We start from the raw sequence: 19,720 nt of genomic DNA, 5'->3' as shown, positions 1-19,720 counted from the left end.
AAACAATCAGAACTTAATATTGTAGTAATTCATTTCTATTTTCAACTTCATTGTGCTTTGAATATTTCTATCTAAACACATTGGTGTGTCTCCATTTACAAGTATTTAATTGTGAGTATTGAGGTATTGCAATATTCATATATTAAATTCATAGTTAATTTTAAGGTTTTAACATTGAGAATCCTATTGAGTTAAATTGGTTTTTCATTATTGATTTTGATTTTCTTTAAATTAAAGTAAATTGTTTTATTTGTTTATTAAATTTAAAAGTGTTAAAATTGTATAAACTAAATTATTTTATTTATGAGAGTGAATATTTTAAATTTGTTAAAATCATAGTTTTGACTGTAAGAATAAATCTTTAAAATTGTTTAAAATATATAAACTGAATTAGTTCCTTATGAATTATTTAAAATATAAAAGATAAATGATTTTAGTCTTTTAAATTGTTTAAAATTATAAGAATTAAATTATAAAAATTTGTAAAGACTTATAAAAACAATAGCAAATAAATTATACATTTATTTATAAAAATTAATTTACGAGATCTTAAAAATTAAGAATTTGCTAAAATTATAGTTAATTATTTTATAAAATAATAATCCTAGTTAAAACGATACAATATCAGGGTATTTTAAATTTATATTTACATTTTCGAAAAAAAAAAGATAAAAGGAAAATGGGGTTTGTTACAAGTGATTAAGAATACTAAAAAGACTCAAATAGATTATAGGCTTTCATAGCAAACTGTGCAGGTAAATCCTAACATCCTCTCCCAAAGAGAAATATAAGTAATAAAATAAAAATAAATTAGAAGAAGAGAATTTAACCAAATGCCTTCTTAATCCCTATATGAATATGCAGATTAAAATAATTATATTCTATAAGAGTATTTTTAGCTGTATAAAAAAGTAGTATTTAAAATTAAGTAAACCTTGATTCCCTAATCCCGTTTAGGAGGATAAACATCTATTGGGGCTGTTACCAGTCACCGAGTCAAATCAGCAACACCACGCTTTACTTTACCGGTGCGATTCACTTTATTCATCCGTTCTCTCTAACCCTAAATCCTCTCGGCGTTAGGTTTTGCTCTTCTCCAGATCCAATTTCGATGGCGGCGGCGTCGCGGCGGCTCCGGGACCTCCAATCTCAGGCGGCGAACAAGATCTGCGTTGACTGCTCCCAGAAGAACCCGCAGTGGGCATCCGTCTCGTACGGCGTCTTCATGTGTCTGGAGTGCTCCGGCAAGCACCGTGGCTTGGGCGTCCACATCTCCTTCGTCCGATCTGTCACCATGGACTCCTGGTCCGAAGTCCAGATCAAGAAAATGGAAGCCGGCGGCAACGATAAGCTCAACGCCTTCCTCGCTCAGTACTCCATCCCCAAGGAGACAGACATCGTCACTAAATACAACACCAACGCCGCCGCCGTCTACCGCGACCGGATCCAGGCCATTGCCGACGGCCGTCCCTGGCGAGATCCGCCGGTAGTGAAGGAAAACCTCGCAGCAGGCAAGGGGAAACCGCCGCTGACGCAGACGCGAAGAGCTAGCGGGGGAGGATGGGACGATTGGGACAACGAGGGGAGTTCAGCGGACTTCCGGAGCAGGTCAACCGGGGACTTCAGTAGCTTGAACGGCGCGGGCGCACCGGCGAGGTCGAGGTCGACGGAGGACATCACGCGGTCGCAGCTGGAGGCGTCGGCGGCGAACAAGGAAAGCTTCTTCGCGAGGAAGATAGCGGAGAACGAGTCGCGGCCTGAGGGGCTTCCGCCGTCTCAGGGAGGGAAGTTCGTAGGGTTCGGGTCCAGTCCGCCGCCTCAGCGAAGGAACGATGTTCAACACGATTATTTATCTGTCGTTTCGCAGGTGAACTGAATTGAATTGATTGAACGCTCCGGTTTTTGTTTGTTTTGAAGAATTGGTTCGTGTTTTTTAACGAGGTAGTATCTGATTGCAGGGGATTGGGAAATTGTCTTTGGTTGCTGCCTCTGCTGCTCAGTCTGCAGCTAATGTTGTTCAGGCTGGCACGAAGGAGATCACTTCTAAGGTATTCTGCATCGTATCTCTGCATTGCACTGAATGATTGTTGCTAATGAAAATTTGTTTTTCTTTCACGAAATAAAGTTTTTAAATTGCGGTTGTAGTTTGCTTGCTGTTACCTTGCAATCCTTGATATTGCAGGAATTGTGGCAAATGCTGCCACAATTACGGCCTCAGAAACTCTAAAACCCTTCCAACAAACATGTTTTTTTTTGGTATGTATGTTGAAGATGATCCAACCATATGCATTTTTTCAATGTGGTACTTACAAAGTTAACGTAGTGCATTTTAAACGAAAGGCACCCCCTTTATCCCCTTGACCAGTACAAATAAATAAACGAAGAAATTATTTTCTTTTCTTTGTATATATAATTGGTATTGTTCTTGTGAATTGAAAAGTTTATATGTATAAGCAGTATGAATAACAAAATTATTTTTATGTTATTTTGGTGCTTTCATTGAGTTTTGCCCTATGAGACTCGGACACTCTTCTTAAATAGCGTGTCCATGTCGGACACATATTGGACACAGACACTTGTTGAACACATCGGTGAAGTGTCTAATTCAAAAATTATTTATTGGATTGCTGACAATTCTACTACGGTTCTAACAAGGATAAATACATTAATTTTTTAAAAGGTCAAATTTATTATATAAATTTTTATTATGATTATAAAAATAAGGAACAAATCATTTTGAACCAGTCATGAAAAACATCTTTCAGCTTAAAAAAAAAATTGGAAACATATTTGTGTACATAAATTTTTTATTGTCAATTTATATAATATATAGATCCGTATCTCCTTACCTATATTTTAGAAATTTTGTGTATCTCCGTGTCCGTGTCATATCCGTGTTAGTGTCTGTGGTACATAGGTTTTGCCTTGTTTATGAGGATTGCAAATAATATTTGGTCGGCTGAGATTGCCAAATGCAGTTGATAGTCTTATATAAGATAGATGAAAACTGGCACACTGATGATAGCGCAAAAGCAATTTCCAAAATGAATTTTATTTAAATAGATATGTAAGCACGTGTGTGGCAAATTAGTAAATTCTCCCTTCATGTTGTCATGTTCATCATCACATGTCTAGTCTCTGAGAAGATATTATGTTGTTCGACCCTCTCGCCCCGTTAAAGAGTTTTATTTCCTTGGGGCATATAAATATGATTCAAGTATCGGCAGTGAATTTTGTGCTCCAGTCACATAAGTGTCTTTTACAATGATCCCCCAGCATGCTTTTAGAAATACTCGTCAAAAGGCATTAAACATTTTTTTGTACTAGTTACTGGGATGTAACTGCTCAAAACATCATTTTACCACCTTATACGGAAATTGTTGGCAATAGGCTACATATGACGTACTCAGACGCATAATTTCACTTGGCAAGTTTTGTGCATCAGTTAACTGCTAGCATATCTGACTGTGTCTTGTTGACAACTGGGGTCTCGAGGATGTGAGCTATCAATTTTCCTACTTTCAAACAAAAAAATTGTTCCAACGAGAATATGTGGTTTAGGTTAATTTATGCACGTGTCTCTTTTTCAGCTCAAAGTTAATTTCATATATTCTACTCAATATTTAGCCAAATAGGCATGTAGTAACCTTGGTTGTGGATCCATTTACTGTTTGAAGTGTATGTTGGTTTTTTTATTATCAGATTTGCTATATGATATGTGGATGTGTAAGTTGTTGGAAATAGTAGACTGACAAATTAATTCCATTGCTGGTTCGAGAAACTAGAAATCGCTAATGCAAATGCATACAGCTGTGTTAAGGAATTTCTTGAACTCCTATTTCTGGAAGTTTTAGACATTTCTGTTAGGCCAAGGAATTGTGGACATCCATATCAGCTCATTTTATAGTTTCTTTACCCTTATGAAAATGTGTAAACTATAAAATATCGATGTGTTGTGCTTTTTATAGTAGCATGTAATTTTTTCCCCATTTTTTGTTAGCCCGAATAAGACTAGAGTATTTTGTTTCAGGTCAAGGAAGGTGGTTATGATCACAAGGTCAATGAAACTGTCACTGTTGTCACTCAAAAGACGTCAGAGATAGGACAGAGGACTTGGGGCATAATGAAAGGAGTTATGGCCATGGCCTCCCAGAAGATCGAGGAGTACACTAGAGATGATCCGAACTGGAAGACTGATAACTGGCAACGAAATGACAGTGATAGAAATGGTTATTATCAGGATTTTAACCAACAGAACAAAGGCTTGAATTCTTCTCCTGGAAGAGACCAATCTTCATCAGGGCAATATAAAACTCATAGCTCAAGCTCTTTGGATGATTGGGACCACCGAGATAGCAGGAAGGAAGTACCAGCTAAAGGAACAGCTCCCTATTCATCAGGTGGACAGTCTAGTACCTACAACTCAAGCTCTTGGGATGATTGGGAACACACAGATTCTAGAAAGCAAGAACCAGCTAAAGCAGCAGCTCCTCATAATAATGATGATTGGGCTGGCTGGGATAATGCCAAAGATGATGGATTTGATCATTTTTACCAAGATGCGTCTAACAAGAAAGGTGTTGGCCATAATGGAAAATCGGATGGCACTTGGACAGAGGGAGGCTTTCTCTAAGGTCCGTGCATTAGGCTTCATTATATCTCTCTCAATGGACACATGGGAAATTTTCACTTCCTTTTTTTTATTTTAATGGCTTATAGTTACCTAGAAATATATTGACTAAATCCTAACCTTTTGCTCAAACTGATTCTTAATACCCCTCACAAAAGTCTATGTGAACCATTTTTTAGTACTTGAGATTTCTCTGAATTGCTCAGATTCTACAATCTCCTTAACTTCTAACGAATGCTACTTGTTTATGTGAATTGTGGAGAGGAGGGGATAGGTTGAGCATGCTTACATTGAAATTATAATTAGCAGTTTTATCGTGTTATTATTGTTATTTTTATTTTATGTATATTTCAAGTATATAATTTGAAACAAATTATAATTTGTTATCCTTCTGGACCAGGGTTATAATTGGACTTCTACCAGTTTTATGATTGTTCCATCCGTGAGAAAAGATTGTAGTTTCGTACTGATCGCAGGCACAGGCCAAACAGGGGTGCCGCACATGATAATCAACTGTGAAGGTTATTATTATATTTTTAGCGTCTCTTTTCGCCTTTCTTTCATATACCCTTCCCCCTTCGTAATTTTTTTCATATATAATTTTTTGGGAGACTAAGTTGGAGATTTAGTATCCAAAAGAAAGGGCTAATCGCCTAAATGTCAATTCTTAAAGAGCACTATTACCTGCGAAGTGTGATTAAACATGATTGTGACAAGGACATTTCAGAAATCTTATGATTTATAGCCTCTGAATTTGACTGCTTATAATTTTATTTCCTCCATATTTAATTCTAAATTGACGTATTCTTTTGTTTTCTGTTATTCTCTTTAACCTGAATCCTTTTACCTAAACAGTATTTGGTGGAGGAGATTTATCATTGAGAGTGAGGCTGTATTGTTTATTTATTCAATGGTAAAACAAATTATTAATGAGAAAAATAATTTGCTTTTAAAAGAATTATCTAGATCAAACCAATTTCTTTTTATCTATTAACCTAAAGCTCGAATGAAAAGGTTCAGTGGGTATGTCTTTTAATAGGTTATGGTGGGTCTGATAATTAAATTTATTACAATGTCAAAATATCTATATAGATGATATATTATAGATTGAATTATATATAAATAATACAGAATAATATTATATATATATATATATATATATTATAAATTCTTGAAACATTAAACTTTTTTAATAACGTGAAGTCTGCATCTTTATTTATATTGAAATTAGTTTTTATTATCAACTTTAATATTTGGCATGTAACTTTGATATTTGATATGTTGGTAACTTTGATATTATATATATTATCCTGTTTATAATATTTCATAACAAATTAGATTAAAATTATAAGAAACTTTTTCATTACTATAATGTCTATTAAGATAATAATTCCAAAATTATAATTAAGGATTTTATCAAAATAAATATAATAAAAAATATATTATTATAAAACTAAAATTGATTAGTGACTGAGCGGATTTTAAACATACGTTTATTTATAACAACTTCCTCAATTATGCTCAACCCTAATAGAATTTGGTGGTGTTATTTATGAAAAATAAAGTTTACGTCATTAATGTAGAATGATATTTAATGTAAAAAGCTTTATTATGCACATTGTCAAAGAAAAACTGCATTGCTAACGAAAGAATAATAACAAAAATACCTAAGAAACTACATCTAACTTTTATCCTCCCCTATCACATCTGTCATCTCATCTTGTTTTATTAAAATATTGGTTAGATATACGACCTAATATATTTATATATGAGCCCAATTTTATTAAATGATTCAATTTGGACATTGGTCATCATGTGCATGTTTTTACTGGGTCGGATTAAAAAAAAGTGCAAGGTTTGTGTTATACCAAATAAATGTTTATGATAGATGAATATTAATTAAGTTGTGAGACGATTTAAAGAACAAAATATCTGTTTAATTCTAATATTTTCTAGGTTAGACTTTAGAAAGTATTCAAGAATATTAAAAATTAACCAGCCAAAAATGTTTTTGGAACTTTCTAGAATAATTTACTTAATCATGATATTATGTGAATTACAGACTCAGAAATATAAAACCGTAACTTTAAATAAGTGTCTTCTAATATGTAATGCGGAGTACTTCTAATAAAAACATGCATGTGTACTTGATTAAAGCATTTTTAAGTCAAAGATTTAGATTGTGTATATGAAACAACAAAATAAAAAAAGAATAGATATTTAGTCTTGAACTTATCGAGATGCACACTTGTCTCTTGTTATATTGGCATGTGAATTCAAGTTATATTGTCTTTATGGAAGAAAGAGAATGTCCTTGTAAGAAATATTTTTTATATTTAAGTTAGTAATGGAAAATATAATCTAAGTAATCAATGTTAAGTGAATATATATATATATATATATATATATATGTATGTATATATATATGTATGTATGCATGCATGTGTACCTGAATTTTATATATTACGTTTTATTATGAGTAACATATTGTTATTTGGAACAAATTCTGGATAAAGTTGATAATTTAGATTGTAACATATGATAGTTTGAAAACAAGAATATGATATTCTTGGAAACCAAGTATTGCAAACATGTATGTCCTACTAATTAATGGAGACATTAATAATAATTGTTTTTACCTTTATAAATAGGTCTAGGTTATCACATAGTTGATATATATATATATATATATATATATATATATATATATATAAAAGTTTATTTATGATGAAGTCATTAATAAATGATGTTGATAAATATTTGATGATAATTATTATAGTATGGAAATTTCGTGAGAGATAAAAGATTAACATTTAGGATGATAGAGAAATTTTGATTTTAAAAGGTATTAGAATGGAATGGTGTGCAAAACATGAGAAAGTTTATTATAAAATTGATGAAAATGTCAATATCGAGACACTTTATTTAGAAGAGTTATATTATAAAATTGAAGATAGGTTATTATTCTACTTATGATTCAACAAAATTCTACTTCTTGAGACTTTGAACAAAAGAAATTATCTTGATAGATGAGATCAATCTCAAAACTTTTGAATAAGTTATCTAGATGGATCTTCTCGTGAAATGGTTATGATACAAAAAAGTTGATGGGTGAGTTATAATTTATAAATGAAACAATTACAGTGATTATAGCAAAATTAGGGCGATGTGGAAGTTATTTTAATTTCAAAAAAATCATTGTAACTCTATAAATAAGATCTAATAGGCACATTAGAAGGCAATACTACTACACATTTCTAACACAGATACTCTCTAACACCCCCAAAGCATAATGACAATGAATAAAATTTCTTGTCTTACTATGTGTTTTATGAACTTCCTTTCTCCTCTTACTTTCGTTTTTACATTATCATTTTTTCTTTAGATTATTTTATTTTACATTAAGATTATATTTCCTTTACTAACTTTGGTATTGATAAACATCATATTAATATCATTTAAAAGAATGATAATATTAACTATTATCAATTTATAATGATTATTATTAATCTGATATATACTACATTAGATATTGTATATCAACATAAAAAATAATAAAATTGTATTGAAAATCTTGTATTGTTGTATTTTCTTTTACTAATGGCTTTTACTATTTTTAAAATGACTATTTTACCCTTTGTATATTTCAATTCTGATTTTCAAGTTATCTATATATATAATGAAAAAAATTTAAAACAAACTTTTCAAAAACAAGTTTTCTGAAACATACTGACATGTTTTCCGTAACAGAAAGCAAGTTTTATTACCGACCTCCCATCTTTAAAAACAAATTTTCTGAAACATGCGTAACGCAAAAATATTATGGATTGAACAATTAAGATTTTTTTTAGATTAGACAATCTGGAAGGGAAAGTTCCAAAAATATATAATTTCCAGCAAACACAACCATTTTACTCTCTTCGTTCCCACAGTCTCCTGCGTGTTCCTGGTGGAAAGCTTTGAGCTTCCTAATGTTGTCACTTTCTTCGCAAGTGACATTCTCGATGATGACAAGTTTGAGCACATGCTTGTTAGAATTCTCAAAGGAACAAGACATAATCATCTTCTACTGTCTTCTACCAATACGCCACTTCTCCGTCCACACCGCCGGGACTTGGGCTGTCGGAATCAATGTCAAGAAGTAATGTCTAGTCATTTTGGTGCGGTCAACAGAATTCATGAAAGTTGAGAGGCGATCTTAACGAGTGTAAGAATATCCACAAGGTATTCAACCTAATCATGGTATTATAAACCACTGAACATCGATCTAACTAGTAAAACTACCACCAAATTATTCATAAAAAAACAACCAAAGATGAGGCACCATTCACACAAAAGATCCATACCACGAATCATGCCTTTAACTCCCTTTCCCACGTCCCGCTGCACGTTTTGGAGTGTTAAACCTATTTAACAACACAACTATTTCAAGTCAAAAAACAGCAAATGAATTGTTATTGTTAAGGATAATATCCATTGACAATTCACATTTTTTATACAATACATTTCTTAATATCATTATTTTAATATTTTTTTATATCATTTAATTCCAAACTTACCTTTTTTTCATATATATTTATTTTTAAACTCATCACATAAAAAATTATATACAACTCCATAAATTGACAAATATCATTTTTCTATTCTCAAACATTCAATCCAGAACTCACCCTACTCACCTTAATTGCAATCAATCACCCTTATTCGGCCAATGTTGCGGCCTGTGGGTTGTTCAAATGACAACTTCAATGATATGGCGAAAATATAATATAATATATATATATGCAGAATGCAAATGTAATCTGATATGGCATTAAAATCTGAGCCACTTGCATTTGTCACGCTTCATGCAGGAAGTCGTGAGAAGTATCAGAAAATCCTCTTAACTACCGTCACTTCTAACCTACCGTCACTTGAATTGAGACTTCAAGGATGGGCATATCAACGAGTGATATGGCTAAAATAGAGTACAAGTGGGATCTCTAATACCACGAGACAGCACAAAGTGTTTAATATTTTATATAGGTAAAATATAATCATGTTAACATATTATGAAGGGAGATAAGTCGGCCTAATTGCAAGTTACAATTTATTTATTCAGGGAAACATGAATACCCAAAAAAATACACTAAGATTTATCTGGAATATTTATTTCTGGCCCCAGTTTAAAATCAGATGAGTTTTATCGGTAAATGATGTCACACTAATAAAAATATGAAGCATTGTTGCTGATGGTTCAAAATCTGGCAGAGTATCTAACTGCGCAGATGTGCCTGTGGGCTTACATTTGGATCCAGGAGCCTGAAAGATCTGGGGCATGTAATGATATACTTCCACATCACAGATATCAAATAGATTTTTCTGGTCAGAAAAAAAACAGTCCGGGAGAATTAACTAAGGGATTTTAGCTAAGAATAAGATGTTTTGTTTCCTAAATTAATGCTGGAACTTCTGTCTATATTCTACCTAACTGAATGAAACCATTAAGTTCAATCCTAAATTTGACAGCAGAACTGTCAACATAGGAGGCTCTCATTGCAAACCGTATTGCATCCATTAAACAGCAACCTTCATTTCTTTGTTTTATTGTCCCTCTTTGCAGCTTGTGCAGCAAGGAAAGGTAAATGAATTTATTCCCACGAGTATTGTCCGAACCAATGTTGACAAACTCGTAACTTGGAGGCGGATTGGAGAGGAAAAAAAACTCGTAACTTGGGAATCGTAACTCAACTCAGAAGAGTTACTATTCGAGTTACTATACATAAAATAATTAAAAATAGATTCATAATTCATGAAATGGTTCAAATACATAACATAATTTAACATAGATTCATAATTCATAAAATGGTCCAAATATATAACATAACTAAATGATCCAAATACATAACATAATTAAAAGTAGATTCAAGATAATGTTTAATACAGATAAACTATCAAAAAAAATCATTCACATTAATCATATCATAGGATAATCATCTTCGTCCTCTAAAATGAGCGAAAGGCAGTGGCGGAGCGGAAGGCCGTGGCAGAGCGGAGACAGCGCGAAGGCGACAATGGCGCAACGCAGCGTTCGCGGTGGTGCGCGAAGGCGACAACAACAAGGAGTGGCGGCGACAAGCACAAGCGACGGCACAGGTTATGAAAAATTAGGGTTGGATTTCAAATTAGGGTTTTATTGAATTTAGGGTTTTCTTTTTGAGTCACGTCATGGATCGCGAGGGCCCATGGATCGTCCGATTCATCCCTTGGATCGCTCCGATCCAGAGACGGTCCGATCCTATCTCCGATCCGACAGGATTTTGCCTAAAAAGATCGTAAACTCGCAAGATCCGCGAGTTAACTCACAATCTTGACAACACTGGTCCGAACTCTTCTGATTTTAACGAAGAATCCACACATTAACTAAGTACGAGTATGAATATGGATAATATCCGATTCTTTTAAATTGGATATGGAGACGTGGATAAGTTTGAACATATTCATTCCACTCTTGTCCCATACCCGTCCATGTTTTAAATTAATAAAACATATTTAATTTATTAGGTAACCTAAAATAAATTATATTAGTTGTTCTTTAGTCTTTAGTTTCGTAACTTATTTCTAAATCATACATTTGACCATTCTACTCTTTTCTGTAATTATTTGATATTCATTTAATATTTATACAAGTATAATTTTTTCTTGATATTTGTCATTGGAGAAAAGAAAACGTATCTTTGGACATTGAACACTCAATAATATCATATTTCATTTATAGTAATTTTTAATTTTACGAAAAAATTATTTAATTAATATTTAAAATAGCAAGGGGGCGGGTACGGGCATATCCATTTCTCAATAAGGATGAGGATAAGACAAACAAATCTTTCTTGTTGAGTATGGAGATAAGGATATTTACTTTGAGGATGAAGACGGGATGAGATAATCAAACAAGCACATGTCCATTGTCATCCCTACTTTTAACCAATAACAACAACTTTCATTGTTGTAATCTTTGCAAAATCTTTGGTTTACAGGTGTAGTCCTACCATATGAGATAGTAGACTCAGTCAAAACAAGAGATACCCAAGCTCAACAACCTGAAAAATTGCAGAACATTCATTCTGCATATAACTTCTTTTTTTATGTGAATAATTACCTAAATGGGTCTCAATTGTGTTATACCCTCTCAAAGGAAGACTAAGTCACCTTACCAGAGTTGGGCCATAAAGGAGAATCATATATTTGATGCATAAGACAAAACTCAATTACAATATCAATGCTATGGAATTTAATGATCCCAAAGATTAGTCACAATTGCATGTTTTTTAACTCAACTAAGGAGAATTGGGATGTTGTTGAGCATACCTACTCAAAGGCCAAGGAAACTGCTTAAGCGTACATGTAAAGGCAAAATATTTAGCAACAAAGAATGGGAACAAGTTTCTTACAGCTAAGGAGAATTAGGATGTTGTTGAGCAAACGTACTCAGAGGCCAAGGAGGCTTAACCATACGTGTAAAGGCAAAATCTTTAGCAACAAAGAATAGGAACAAGTTTGTTACAAAATATGCTAACCAACTCAAGTATGTGTGGATGGAGCTAAATTGTTATAAACTCCTCAATTAGCACAACTGAAATGTAATGTTACTTTAATTATTATTTTCCTTTGTGTACCCAACTTTAAGGTCAATGTTTTAAGTAAAGTACCTTGCCTATTCTTTGTATCCTCTGTAGATACATCAATAAAATGCCCAACAGTGTAGGTTGAATACATTGTCTTCTATTCATCTTGTTTGTTCAAGTTAGTATCAGAGAAAGTACAATCGTGTTGTCTTCTATTCATCTTGTTTGTCGTTGTCATCGATGTTGTTGCAGTCACCACCATCATCCAACATCATTCAGTTAAAAAAGTCAAGGTTAGGTGTGCCTAGACAAGCACGACCCAACCCCAGTGGTCATGCAACCAACCAATCGACCATGTGCCATCACACACCAATTCACACACATTTTGTTTGTGGTTGTGTCCTCCATGCATTGCCATTCAATTGTCACATATGCCACCATCTTTTACCTTTTATTGTTTCAACGTACCTTTAGTGTTGGGTCACATGCTCTCTTAGGGTTTCTCTTCTCTATTCTCAGGTTTGGTCATTGTTCTTCCTCTCTAAAATGGCTTCATTAGGTTATGTTTCTTTCTATTTGGCTATTCCAACCATTACAAGTGCAAGGCTCAATTGGAGTGGCTTGATCTATACCACTAGTTTTAACTTTTGACCCATGTGCAAGGGTAATGTGATGATTTATAAGTTGGGATAACTTAGAAATAAAAGAGGGATTACCAACTACATGGATTGGGTAAATACTAGTGGGAGGAAACCTTGTAACATTGAGAAAAAAAAATAAAGTGAAATAATGATTCTAACGTGAAAGTCGAATTTCCCCCTCGGGTGAATTACTTCTAATTCGTCTAATAGTCTTACATTGTTTAGGAGTCGAAGTCAAAGACAATTTAAATACCCCTTCCTCCTTTAACCCTCTAAGACATTTTTAAGGACAAAATTGTGAGGGGCTCCAAGCTCCAAAGTGGACAACACCTCGGATGTAGTGATTGACTCTAAGGATGCTATCTCAACGAACTTTAAGTTGGAACATTAGTACTGTATGTGGGAATGGAAAATTGGTTCCAAAGACAAACCCTTTTTCTCTTAGCCCTCAGATGGGTGGATCACCCTCGGTCTTCATCAAATAAAGTTTGGCAACCTATCAACAGAGAAGTCAACTTGTCCAATAGCACGATCATCAACCTCAGATGATTCCAACTCATCTCTGATAAGAACATTTGACACCGACCGTGGGGCCTGAGTAAAAATTTTCCCAAACCATGGTTTTTATGGTTTTTACTAGAGATTGACACATCACGACTTCATCCAATCTTGAGATGGACTCGTTATTTGTCAATAACTTCAAAACACACATGGAAAATCTTTTCCACAAAAACGAAGACATTCTCCAACACACCACAATCGGCATGCAACAACAATAAGCGGAGGAAAATTCCTTGATTTTATGATCACTCAACAAGGTATAATATAACTTGAAGATATACTATAGTTAATTCAAATTGTTGTAAAAGAATGATATATTCTTCTTCTTAACTCGGTTTTTGTCCCTAAGGAGGGTTTTTCCAAACAAGGTTTTAATAACACATTCCGTTTAAAAGCTTGTTTGACAACTAATTGAATCAATGTAATTCGGCTAATGCATAGGAGGAGAGGTTAATTTTTCTCTAGTAATAGATTTCATTTTAAAAAAATTTAAGTAACATTTTCTAGGTTCTACAATAAAAAAAAATAGGAGGAGAGAATTTAAAATATTATTTTATGATCATTTTGAAGATCTTGAGAGTTTTTATAGAAGTCATTCACCACAATGGACATTTTATTTCTCCCCTTAATACAAAATATTGTAAATGATAGGTTTTATGTTTAAGATCTTTGTTAAAGATCCACCATTAAAAATACTCTAAGTTCTTAATAGAACTAGTTAAAACTCAAACAGAAATAAACCTATTATATAAAGACCAGTCAATCTTTCACTATTGAACTAAAAATGAAAATTTTTAAAATTGAGAAACATATTTTATCCTATTACTAAAAACTACGCAAATCAAAATTTAACTTAATTTAATTTAATTAGTATAATGTTAACAAGAAAATATGTACCTGCTCAATGATGGTGAATAAACCCTACAAGGTGCTATCAGAGATGCACCATCCTTAATTTCTTTAAGCTCATGATCCTGAATTATAATATACAAAAAAGAAACCGTTAAAAGATATTATTTGGAGACATGTTTAGTGTGTACAAGAGATACGATTTGGTGTGCAGCATGTGTACCGATGGCAACCAATAAAAAGTTGCACCATTACACAAAGAAATCACATACCGCATCATATATTGGTATTTGATTGCGCCAAAATTCTAAGGGAGGTAGAAGCATCCTGCCTGCAACATAACCCACGCAAAAAGATTATAGTCTGGAGTAAATGATGTTTCAAATTACATAAAAAGGGTTAACGATAGCATTGGGTGAGAGAGTGCATGAAAATAACATAAAGCGCATCTATCACCTATAAGCCTAAAAAGTAGTTTATGAAGAGAGTAATGAAAAATTTACCAGATCTGGATGTTCTGAAATTCGATGACTCGGGCGTAACAGTGGATATTTTCGGTTGGCTTCCCTCGGTCATGTTACTTTGATCTTTTAATCGCGATTTTTTCACAGCAGAAGCAGATTGATTCCGTGATCCCTTAGGCCTGGCCACTTTTTTCTTAAAACAGCCTTCAGTCATTGGTGACAACGTTCTAGAAACTCTGGATGCAGATTTTTTAACTATCTTTTCGACTGAATATTCACTCCTCGATTGTGACTGAACGGGTGTTGCGGGACTTCCCAATCCCTCTACATCACAATTCTCAAGGGCCACTGAAGTAGAGTTATCCTCGTTATCTGGTGACAATTCGATGTTCTGAAATTGTGGCACCTCATTATCTGATGTTCTGAAATTCGATGACTCAGGCGTAACAGTGGATATTTTCGGTTGGCTTCCCTCGGTCAAATTACTTTGATCTTTTAATCGCGAACTTTTCACAGCAGAAGCAGATTGATTCCATGATCCCTTAGGCCTGCCAACTTTTTTCTTATAACAGCCTTCAGTCATTGGTGACAACGTTCTAGAAACTCTGGATGCAGATTTTTTAACTATCTTTTCGACTGAATATTCACTACTCGATTGTGACTGAACGGGTGTTGCGGGACTTCCCAATCCCTCTACATCACAATTCTCAAAGGCCACTGAAGTAGAGTTCTCCTCGTTATCTGGTTGCTTCGAAATACCTCCAGAAGCAGCCTGCTTCTTCAGGTGGCATACTTTAATATCATGCAACCTGGCACTACGTTTTTTCCCACCACCACTACTCAAATTAGTGTCAATGGTTGATTCTTCTCGGGAGAAATCTAGAGCATAGCTTTCCCAGTCTGGAGGGAAGCCAAATATAAATTGGTTGAAAACCTGGCAATGAAGAAAAAAACAAAAAAGAAAGTCAATTTGGGACATTACGCATCATAAAACAAGGGCCAATTATCACCATAAACAACATCTAACTATATTCAATCGAAAACATGAATACTTACATGAACACGATGCACATCATATGATACACCAAAAATTTAAAGCAAGGCTTATCAAATAGAAAGGGAAAAGTGAAAACACCAAACCAAAAAAAAAATTGAACTTCTCGAATAGGCTAAAGTCAACTTACACACTTAAAAAAGCACTGAACCTCTCTCGTTTAACTTCTACAAAACCTAAAATGCATAAGTCGATTTTAGCCATTAAGATAGGTTCAATTCATTTTACCTTCTTATCCTCTTATCCACAAGCTTTTACAGAGAAGTTTATCCAACCACGAAATGCTACAAACCTCGGGGCCGAAACCGTTTTCAATAGTGCGCTGCTCGTTGATTAAGCCACTAATTATAACGCATTTCCCATCCACAGTCTCGAGAGAAAACTCGTCGTATCTTTTGATAATGGGAGCAGAAACAAACACGCGCATTGCCACATCCCTGAATCAGAAAATCAAATCGTTACACTAATCACACAATTTCATCCAACACGAACAGGCTCGAAGCAATTGAAATGCGACATGGACGTTACCCGAGAGCACTCGCGCGAAAACCCTAACCCGAAGAGAGGGAAGAATCTTATACTTACTTTCTCGATGAGACGCCTGCGACGGCTAAACGCTTTCCTTTGAAGTCGTTTTTGGCTTTAATCAACCACCAATCGTATAAGGTGACCTTGGGAAACGAGAAAACAGCATTAGAATTGAAAATTGGAGAAGGGAGAAATTGAAAGAAGGAGTGAGAACGAAGGGAGCATGAGTAACCGTAGGATGGAAAAGGCATGATTCGGTGTCGTTTGAAGGAGTTGCAGTCGGAGTGGAATCAGCCATAGCCATTAGCAGTGTTCTCTCTGTTTCAGTCATTCCCGCGCCAAACAATGGCTATAGCTTCTAGAATGGTGCTTTCAAATTATATGGCCCAAATCTAGTTTTCATTTTTTTTATTACTAGTAGTTATTAATTAAATATATTTTAATTACAAACATATTCTCTTATATAATTTATTTTGTGAATTATTTGTCAAAATTCTAATCAGTGCCAACAATTTTCGCTTCTAATCAATTTATTAGACGCTTATATGAATTTTAAAAAATTGATACTTTAATTTTAAATAAATAATAACAATCGAGGATAGCTTTTTTTTTCAGACTAAATAAAACGCTTTATGAAAAAAGTTGACTACGGGAACAATAAAATTTGGTTATTTTATACATTAAAAAAGTTGGTGGGAAGCCATGGCAAATTGCCAATAGAAATTTGCAAATAACTTTAATTTGATAAAATATTTCACTAATCATATTTTTAATATGCTATCATGAAACATTGGCCACTAGTACCGTTTAAGAAAAATTATTATATGTTTATAAATTATTGTACGTCATTATTTTTATTTATATCGAATCGATTATTTTATGAGTATGCTAAGTATGAAGAATTAATATAAAATAAATTAGATATACGAAAAAATGTCATTTCATGAAAATAATTGGGATTTTAGTACTTTATTTTCTTATTATTCAAGTTAGTGATATTTTACTTAAAATAGCAAAATTAAATGGTTACGTCATTCAAATTGATAATTTAATTGAATATATATATATATATACTTTAAAAAAATCAATAGAAATTTAATTTAAAATATTTAATTTTGTGATAAACTTAAAATTTAATTTTTTTATTTTTATTTTTCATGTAAATAGTGATGAAAAGTAACATGGTGTGCTAATTCAAAATAAAAAAAAATACTTAATTGAAAAGTAATAAAACTTTAGTTACTCGATAGAATGTGAATAAAAACTTAATTAAAAATATTCAAAATTTATAAAAAAAATTAAAATTTAATTAGGTTTGTTTTAAACACACTTAACTGTTTAATTAAATATTTTCAAAATCTTTAATGGGTTAGTTAACGTCTCCAATTAGATAAATTAAAAAAATTATTATAATTGCATCTTAAATTATTTCATTATAATTAATAAATATAATTTAATTTATAAGTGCTAATGTTTACCGTTTTAACATTGTTGAATATTTTCATTTTTCAAATAATACTTTACAAAAGGTTAATTTTTTAAATTGTTTTCTTATTTTAATTTTGAATTTGAAAATAATAAGTTCACGAGTAAAAGCAAGTTAAAAATATAAACCTACCCGTCAAATTTTGTGGTGCACAGAGAAGTTAGCAAGTTGGTCCACTCTTCTCTTTCACCCGTACTCAAACATTGAAATTGAAAATTGAGTATCTATTACATGTAGAAAATCCATTATAAGGAGGATTAAGCAGTTCAGTTTTTGGTAATATTCTTATAGGTGGTTCAAGTTGAAAACTAGAAAATCATTCACCATACCTGTCTTTTGTGCAAGTATTATAAATAAAGAGATTGATTAAAAAAAATCAAGTTAACCTTAATATAATTGTACTTAAAAAAATTTCTTTTTGATAAACTAAAAAACTAATGAAGAAGAGCCTTGAAAAACAAAATCAAAAAATCATAGCAAAATAACTCATTGAAAACTCCTTTAATATCAACATTTTCTCAATATTCACCTTCAACGAGTATTCCTTTTAATAACTGTCATGACAATCAACACACCTCCTCAATTTGATTCAATGTTAAGTCCCTACTAATGGATGATCCATGAAGAAAACTAAAGTAAATTTGTGAAAGCCTATAACTGCATATTGGTAGCTTCAAATTGAGAAGTTAAGAAAGTCTAATGCACAATGAGCGAGCATTGTGAGAAGCTTTGAGAAGGAGACTCTCCTAGGGTAAACTCAAGTACAAGTCAAGACACGAATTTGACAACACATCAATACCCATTCCAAATTGAAAACACAAAAGTTTAGGTTCTTATTTATAAAAGAGTGTGGTCGAATTTGGAGAGTTAGAAGGGAGGGAAATTCAAAATGAGTTTCTCATGTTGAAGTGAGTTGATTTTAAATTGGCACATTTTAGAGGTTTCATTTTTGTTTATGAATTTTTAGATTAATAATTTAATGTGAGAATCCAAAGAATATAACCACTGGACACGAACTTAACCAATTGGTTGTAAGTGTGAAGGTTCACTTTTAGAAAACAAAGAGAAAAACACAATATGGTGATTATGACGATGAAAGTAAATTAAGAAAATGGAAGGAACATAAGATGAAGAAAGACAGGTGATAACCAAAATTAAAAGACAAACATGATATCATAAATAGGAATGGAATGGATGGCTTAAAAAGAAAGATAAAAAAGGGAAGGGATGAAGAAAACTTATGGAAGAAAAAGGGTTTTCATGCCACTTGGAGAAAGGAGGTACTCCAAGATGTGTGGTGAAAGAGGCGCTACTTGAAGTGCTCACACACTTAAGATAGGACCTACTATGAGAACTCTCAAGTCTGACAAAAACACTCCTACAATTTTTCTTTACTATCCAAATTCAATGTGTGAAATACATGAGGCAAGACACTATATTTATAGGAGATAGTGTCTTAGAGAACAAGATAGATGGGTAAGGGTGTCATTTGTGAGAAGCCTTTTAGAAGGTAGGTCAAAGAAACCCTAAACCTAGAAGCACTTGTCATGAAAGGTGGGTTTGACACAAACCCATATTACTAAGCACATCCTATTCAAATTACTAAGCACATCCTACTCAAATTACTAAGCACACCCTACTCTAGTTTATTTGAACCTAATCTACTGAAATTACAAATAAAGAAACTAGTTGATGCTCAGCTCCCATTGCATGGGCTCTGCTCCTGGTGATTCTTTGAGGAATGATAGGCTTTGAGGCACTAGCTAGTGGATGATCCTGACCTAACCCTGGATCCTGTGTCATGCTTCGAGTCATCATTCTGGAAGGTTAGGCTTGGTCAGGGGATGTCTTATCTCTCAGATCTTCATCATGCTCTCTGGGTGGGAGAGAATTCGTCCACGAA

The 19,720-nt window shown here is 33.2% G+C and overlaps 2 protein-coding genes across 5 annotated transcripts; one reads left to right on the top strand and one right to left on the bottom strand.

Moving 5' to 3' along the window:
* Positions 1-816: 816 nt before the first annotated feature.
* Positions 817-5,383, top strand: LOC137829488 (putative ADP-ribosylation factor GTPase-activating protein AGD6). Its single transcript, XM_068636294.2, has 4 exons — positions 817-1,867; positions 1,959-2,048; positions 4,031-4,634; positions 5,031-5,383. Exons 1-3 carry the CDS (start codon positions 1,112-1,114, stop codon positions 4,631-4,633), a joined length of 1,449 nt encoding a protein of 482 aa, XP_068492395.1. The 5' UTR covers positions 817-1,111; the 3' UTR covers position 4,634; positions 5,031-5,383.
* A 3,074-nt stretch (positions 5,384-8,457) lies between these two features.
* On the bottom strand, positions 8,458-16,725 carry LOC137829485 (dentin sialophosphoprotein-like protein). Of its 4 annotated transcripts, none has more exons than XM_068636289.2 (8): positions 16,564-16,725; positions 16,389-16,474; positions 16,096-16,240; positions 14,789-15,683; positions 14,558-14,616; positions 14,334-14,410; positions 8,977-9,036; positions 8,458-8,863 (listed from the first exon to the last, which is right to left on the bottom strand). In XM_068636289.2, exons 1-7 carry the CDS (start codon positions 16,660-16,662, stop codon positions 8,991-8,993), a joined length of 1,407 nt encoding a protein of 468 aa, XP_068492390.2. In that variant the 5' UTR covers positions 16,663-16,725; the 3' UTR covers positions 8,458-8,863; positions 8,977-8,990. The 4 variants fall into 4 exon arrangements, with proteins under 4 accessions (XP_068492390.2, XP_068492391.2, XP_068492389.2 ...); XM_068636290.2 differs by having other exon boundaries at positions 8,458-8,749; XM_068636288.2 differs by having other exon boundaries at positions 8,458-9,036.
* Positions 16,726-19,720: the final 2,995 nt, after the last annotated feature.

This window comes from Phaseolus vulgaris, chromosome 7, assembly GCF_051622355.1.
Source record: "Phaseolus vulgaris cultivar YP4 chromosome 7, ASM5162235v1, whole genome shotgun sequence".
In the NCBI taxonomy this organism is placed as follows: Eukaryota; Viridiplantae; Streptophyta; class Magnoliopsida; order Fabales; family Fabaceae; genus Phaseolus; species Phaseolus vulgaris.
Note: the sequence above shows the minus strand (reverse complement) of the source record. Positions and strands in the feature narration are given on the sequence as shown.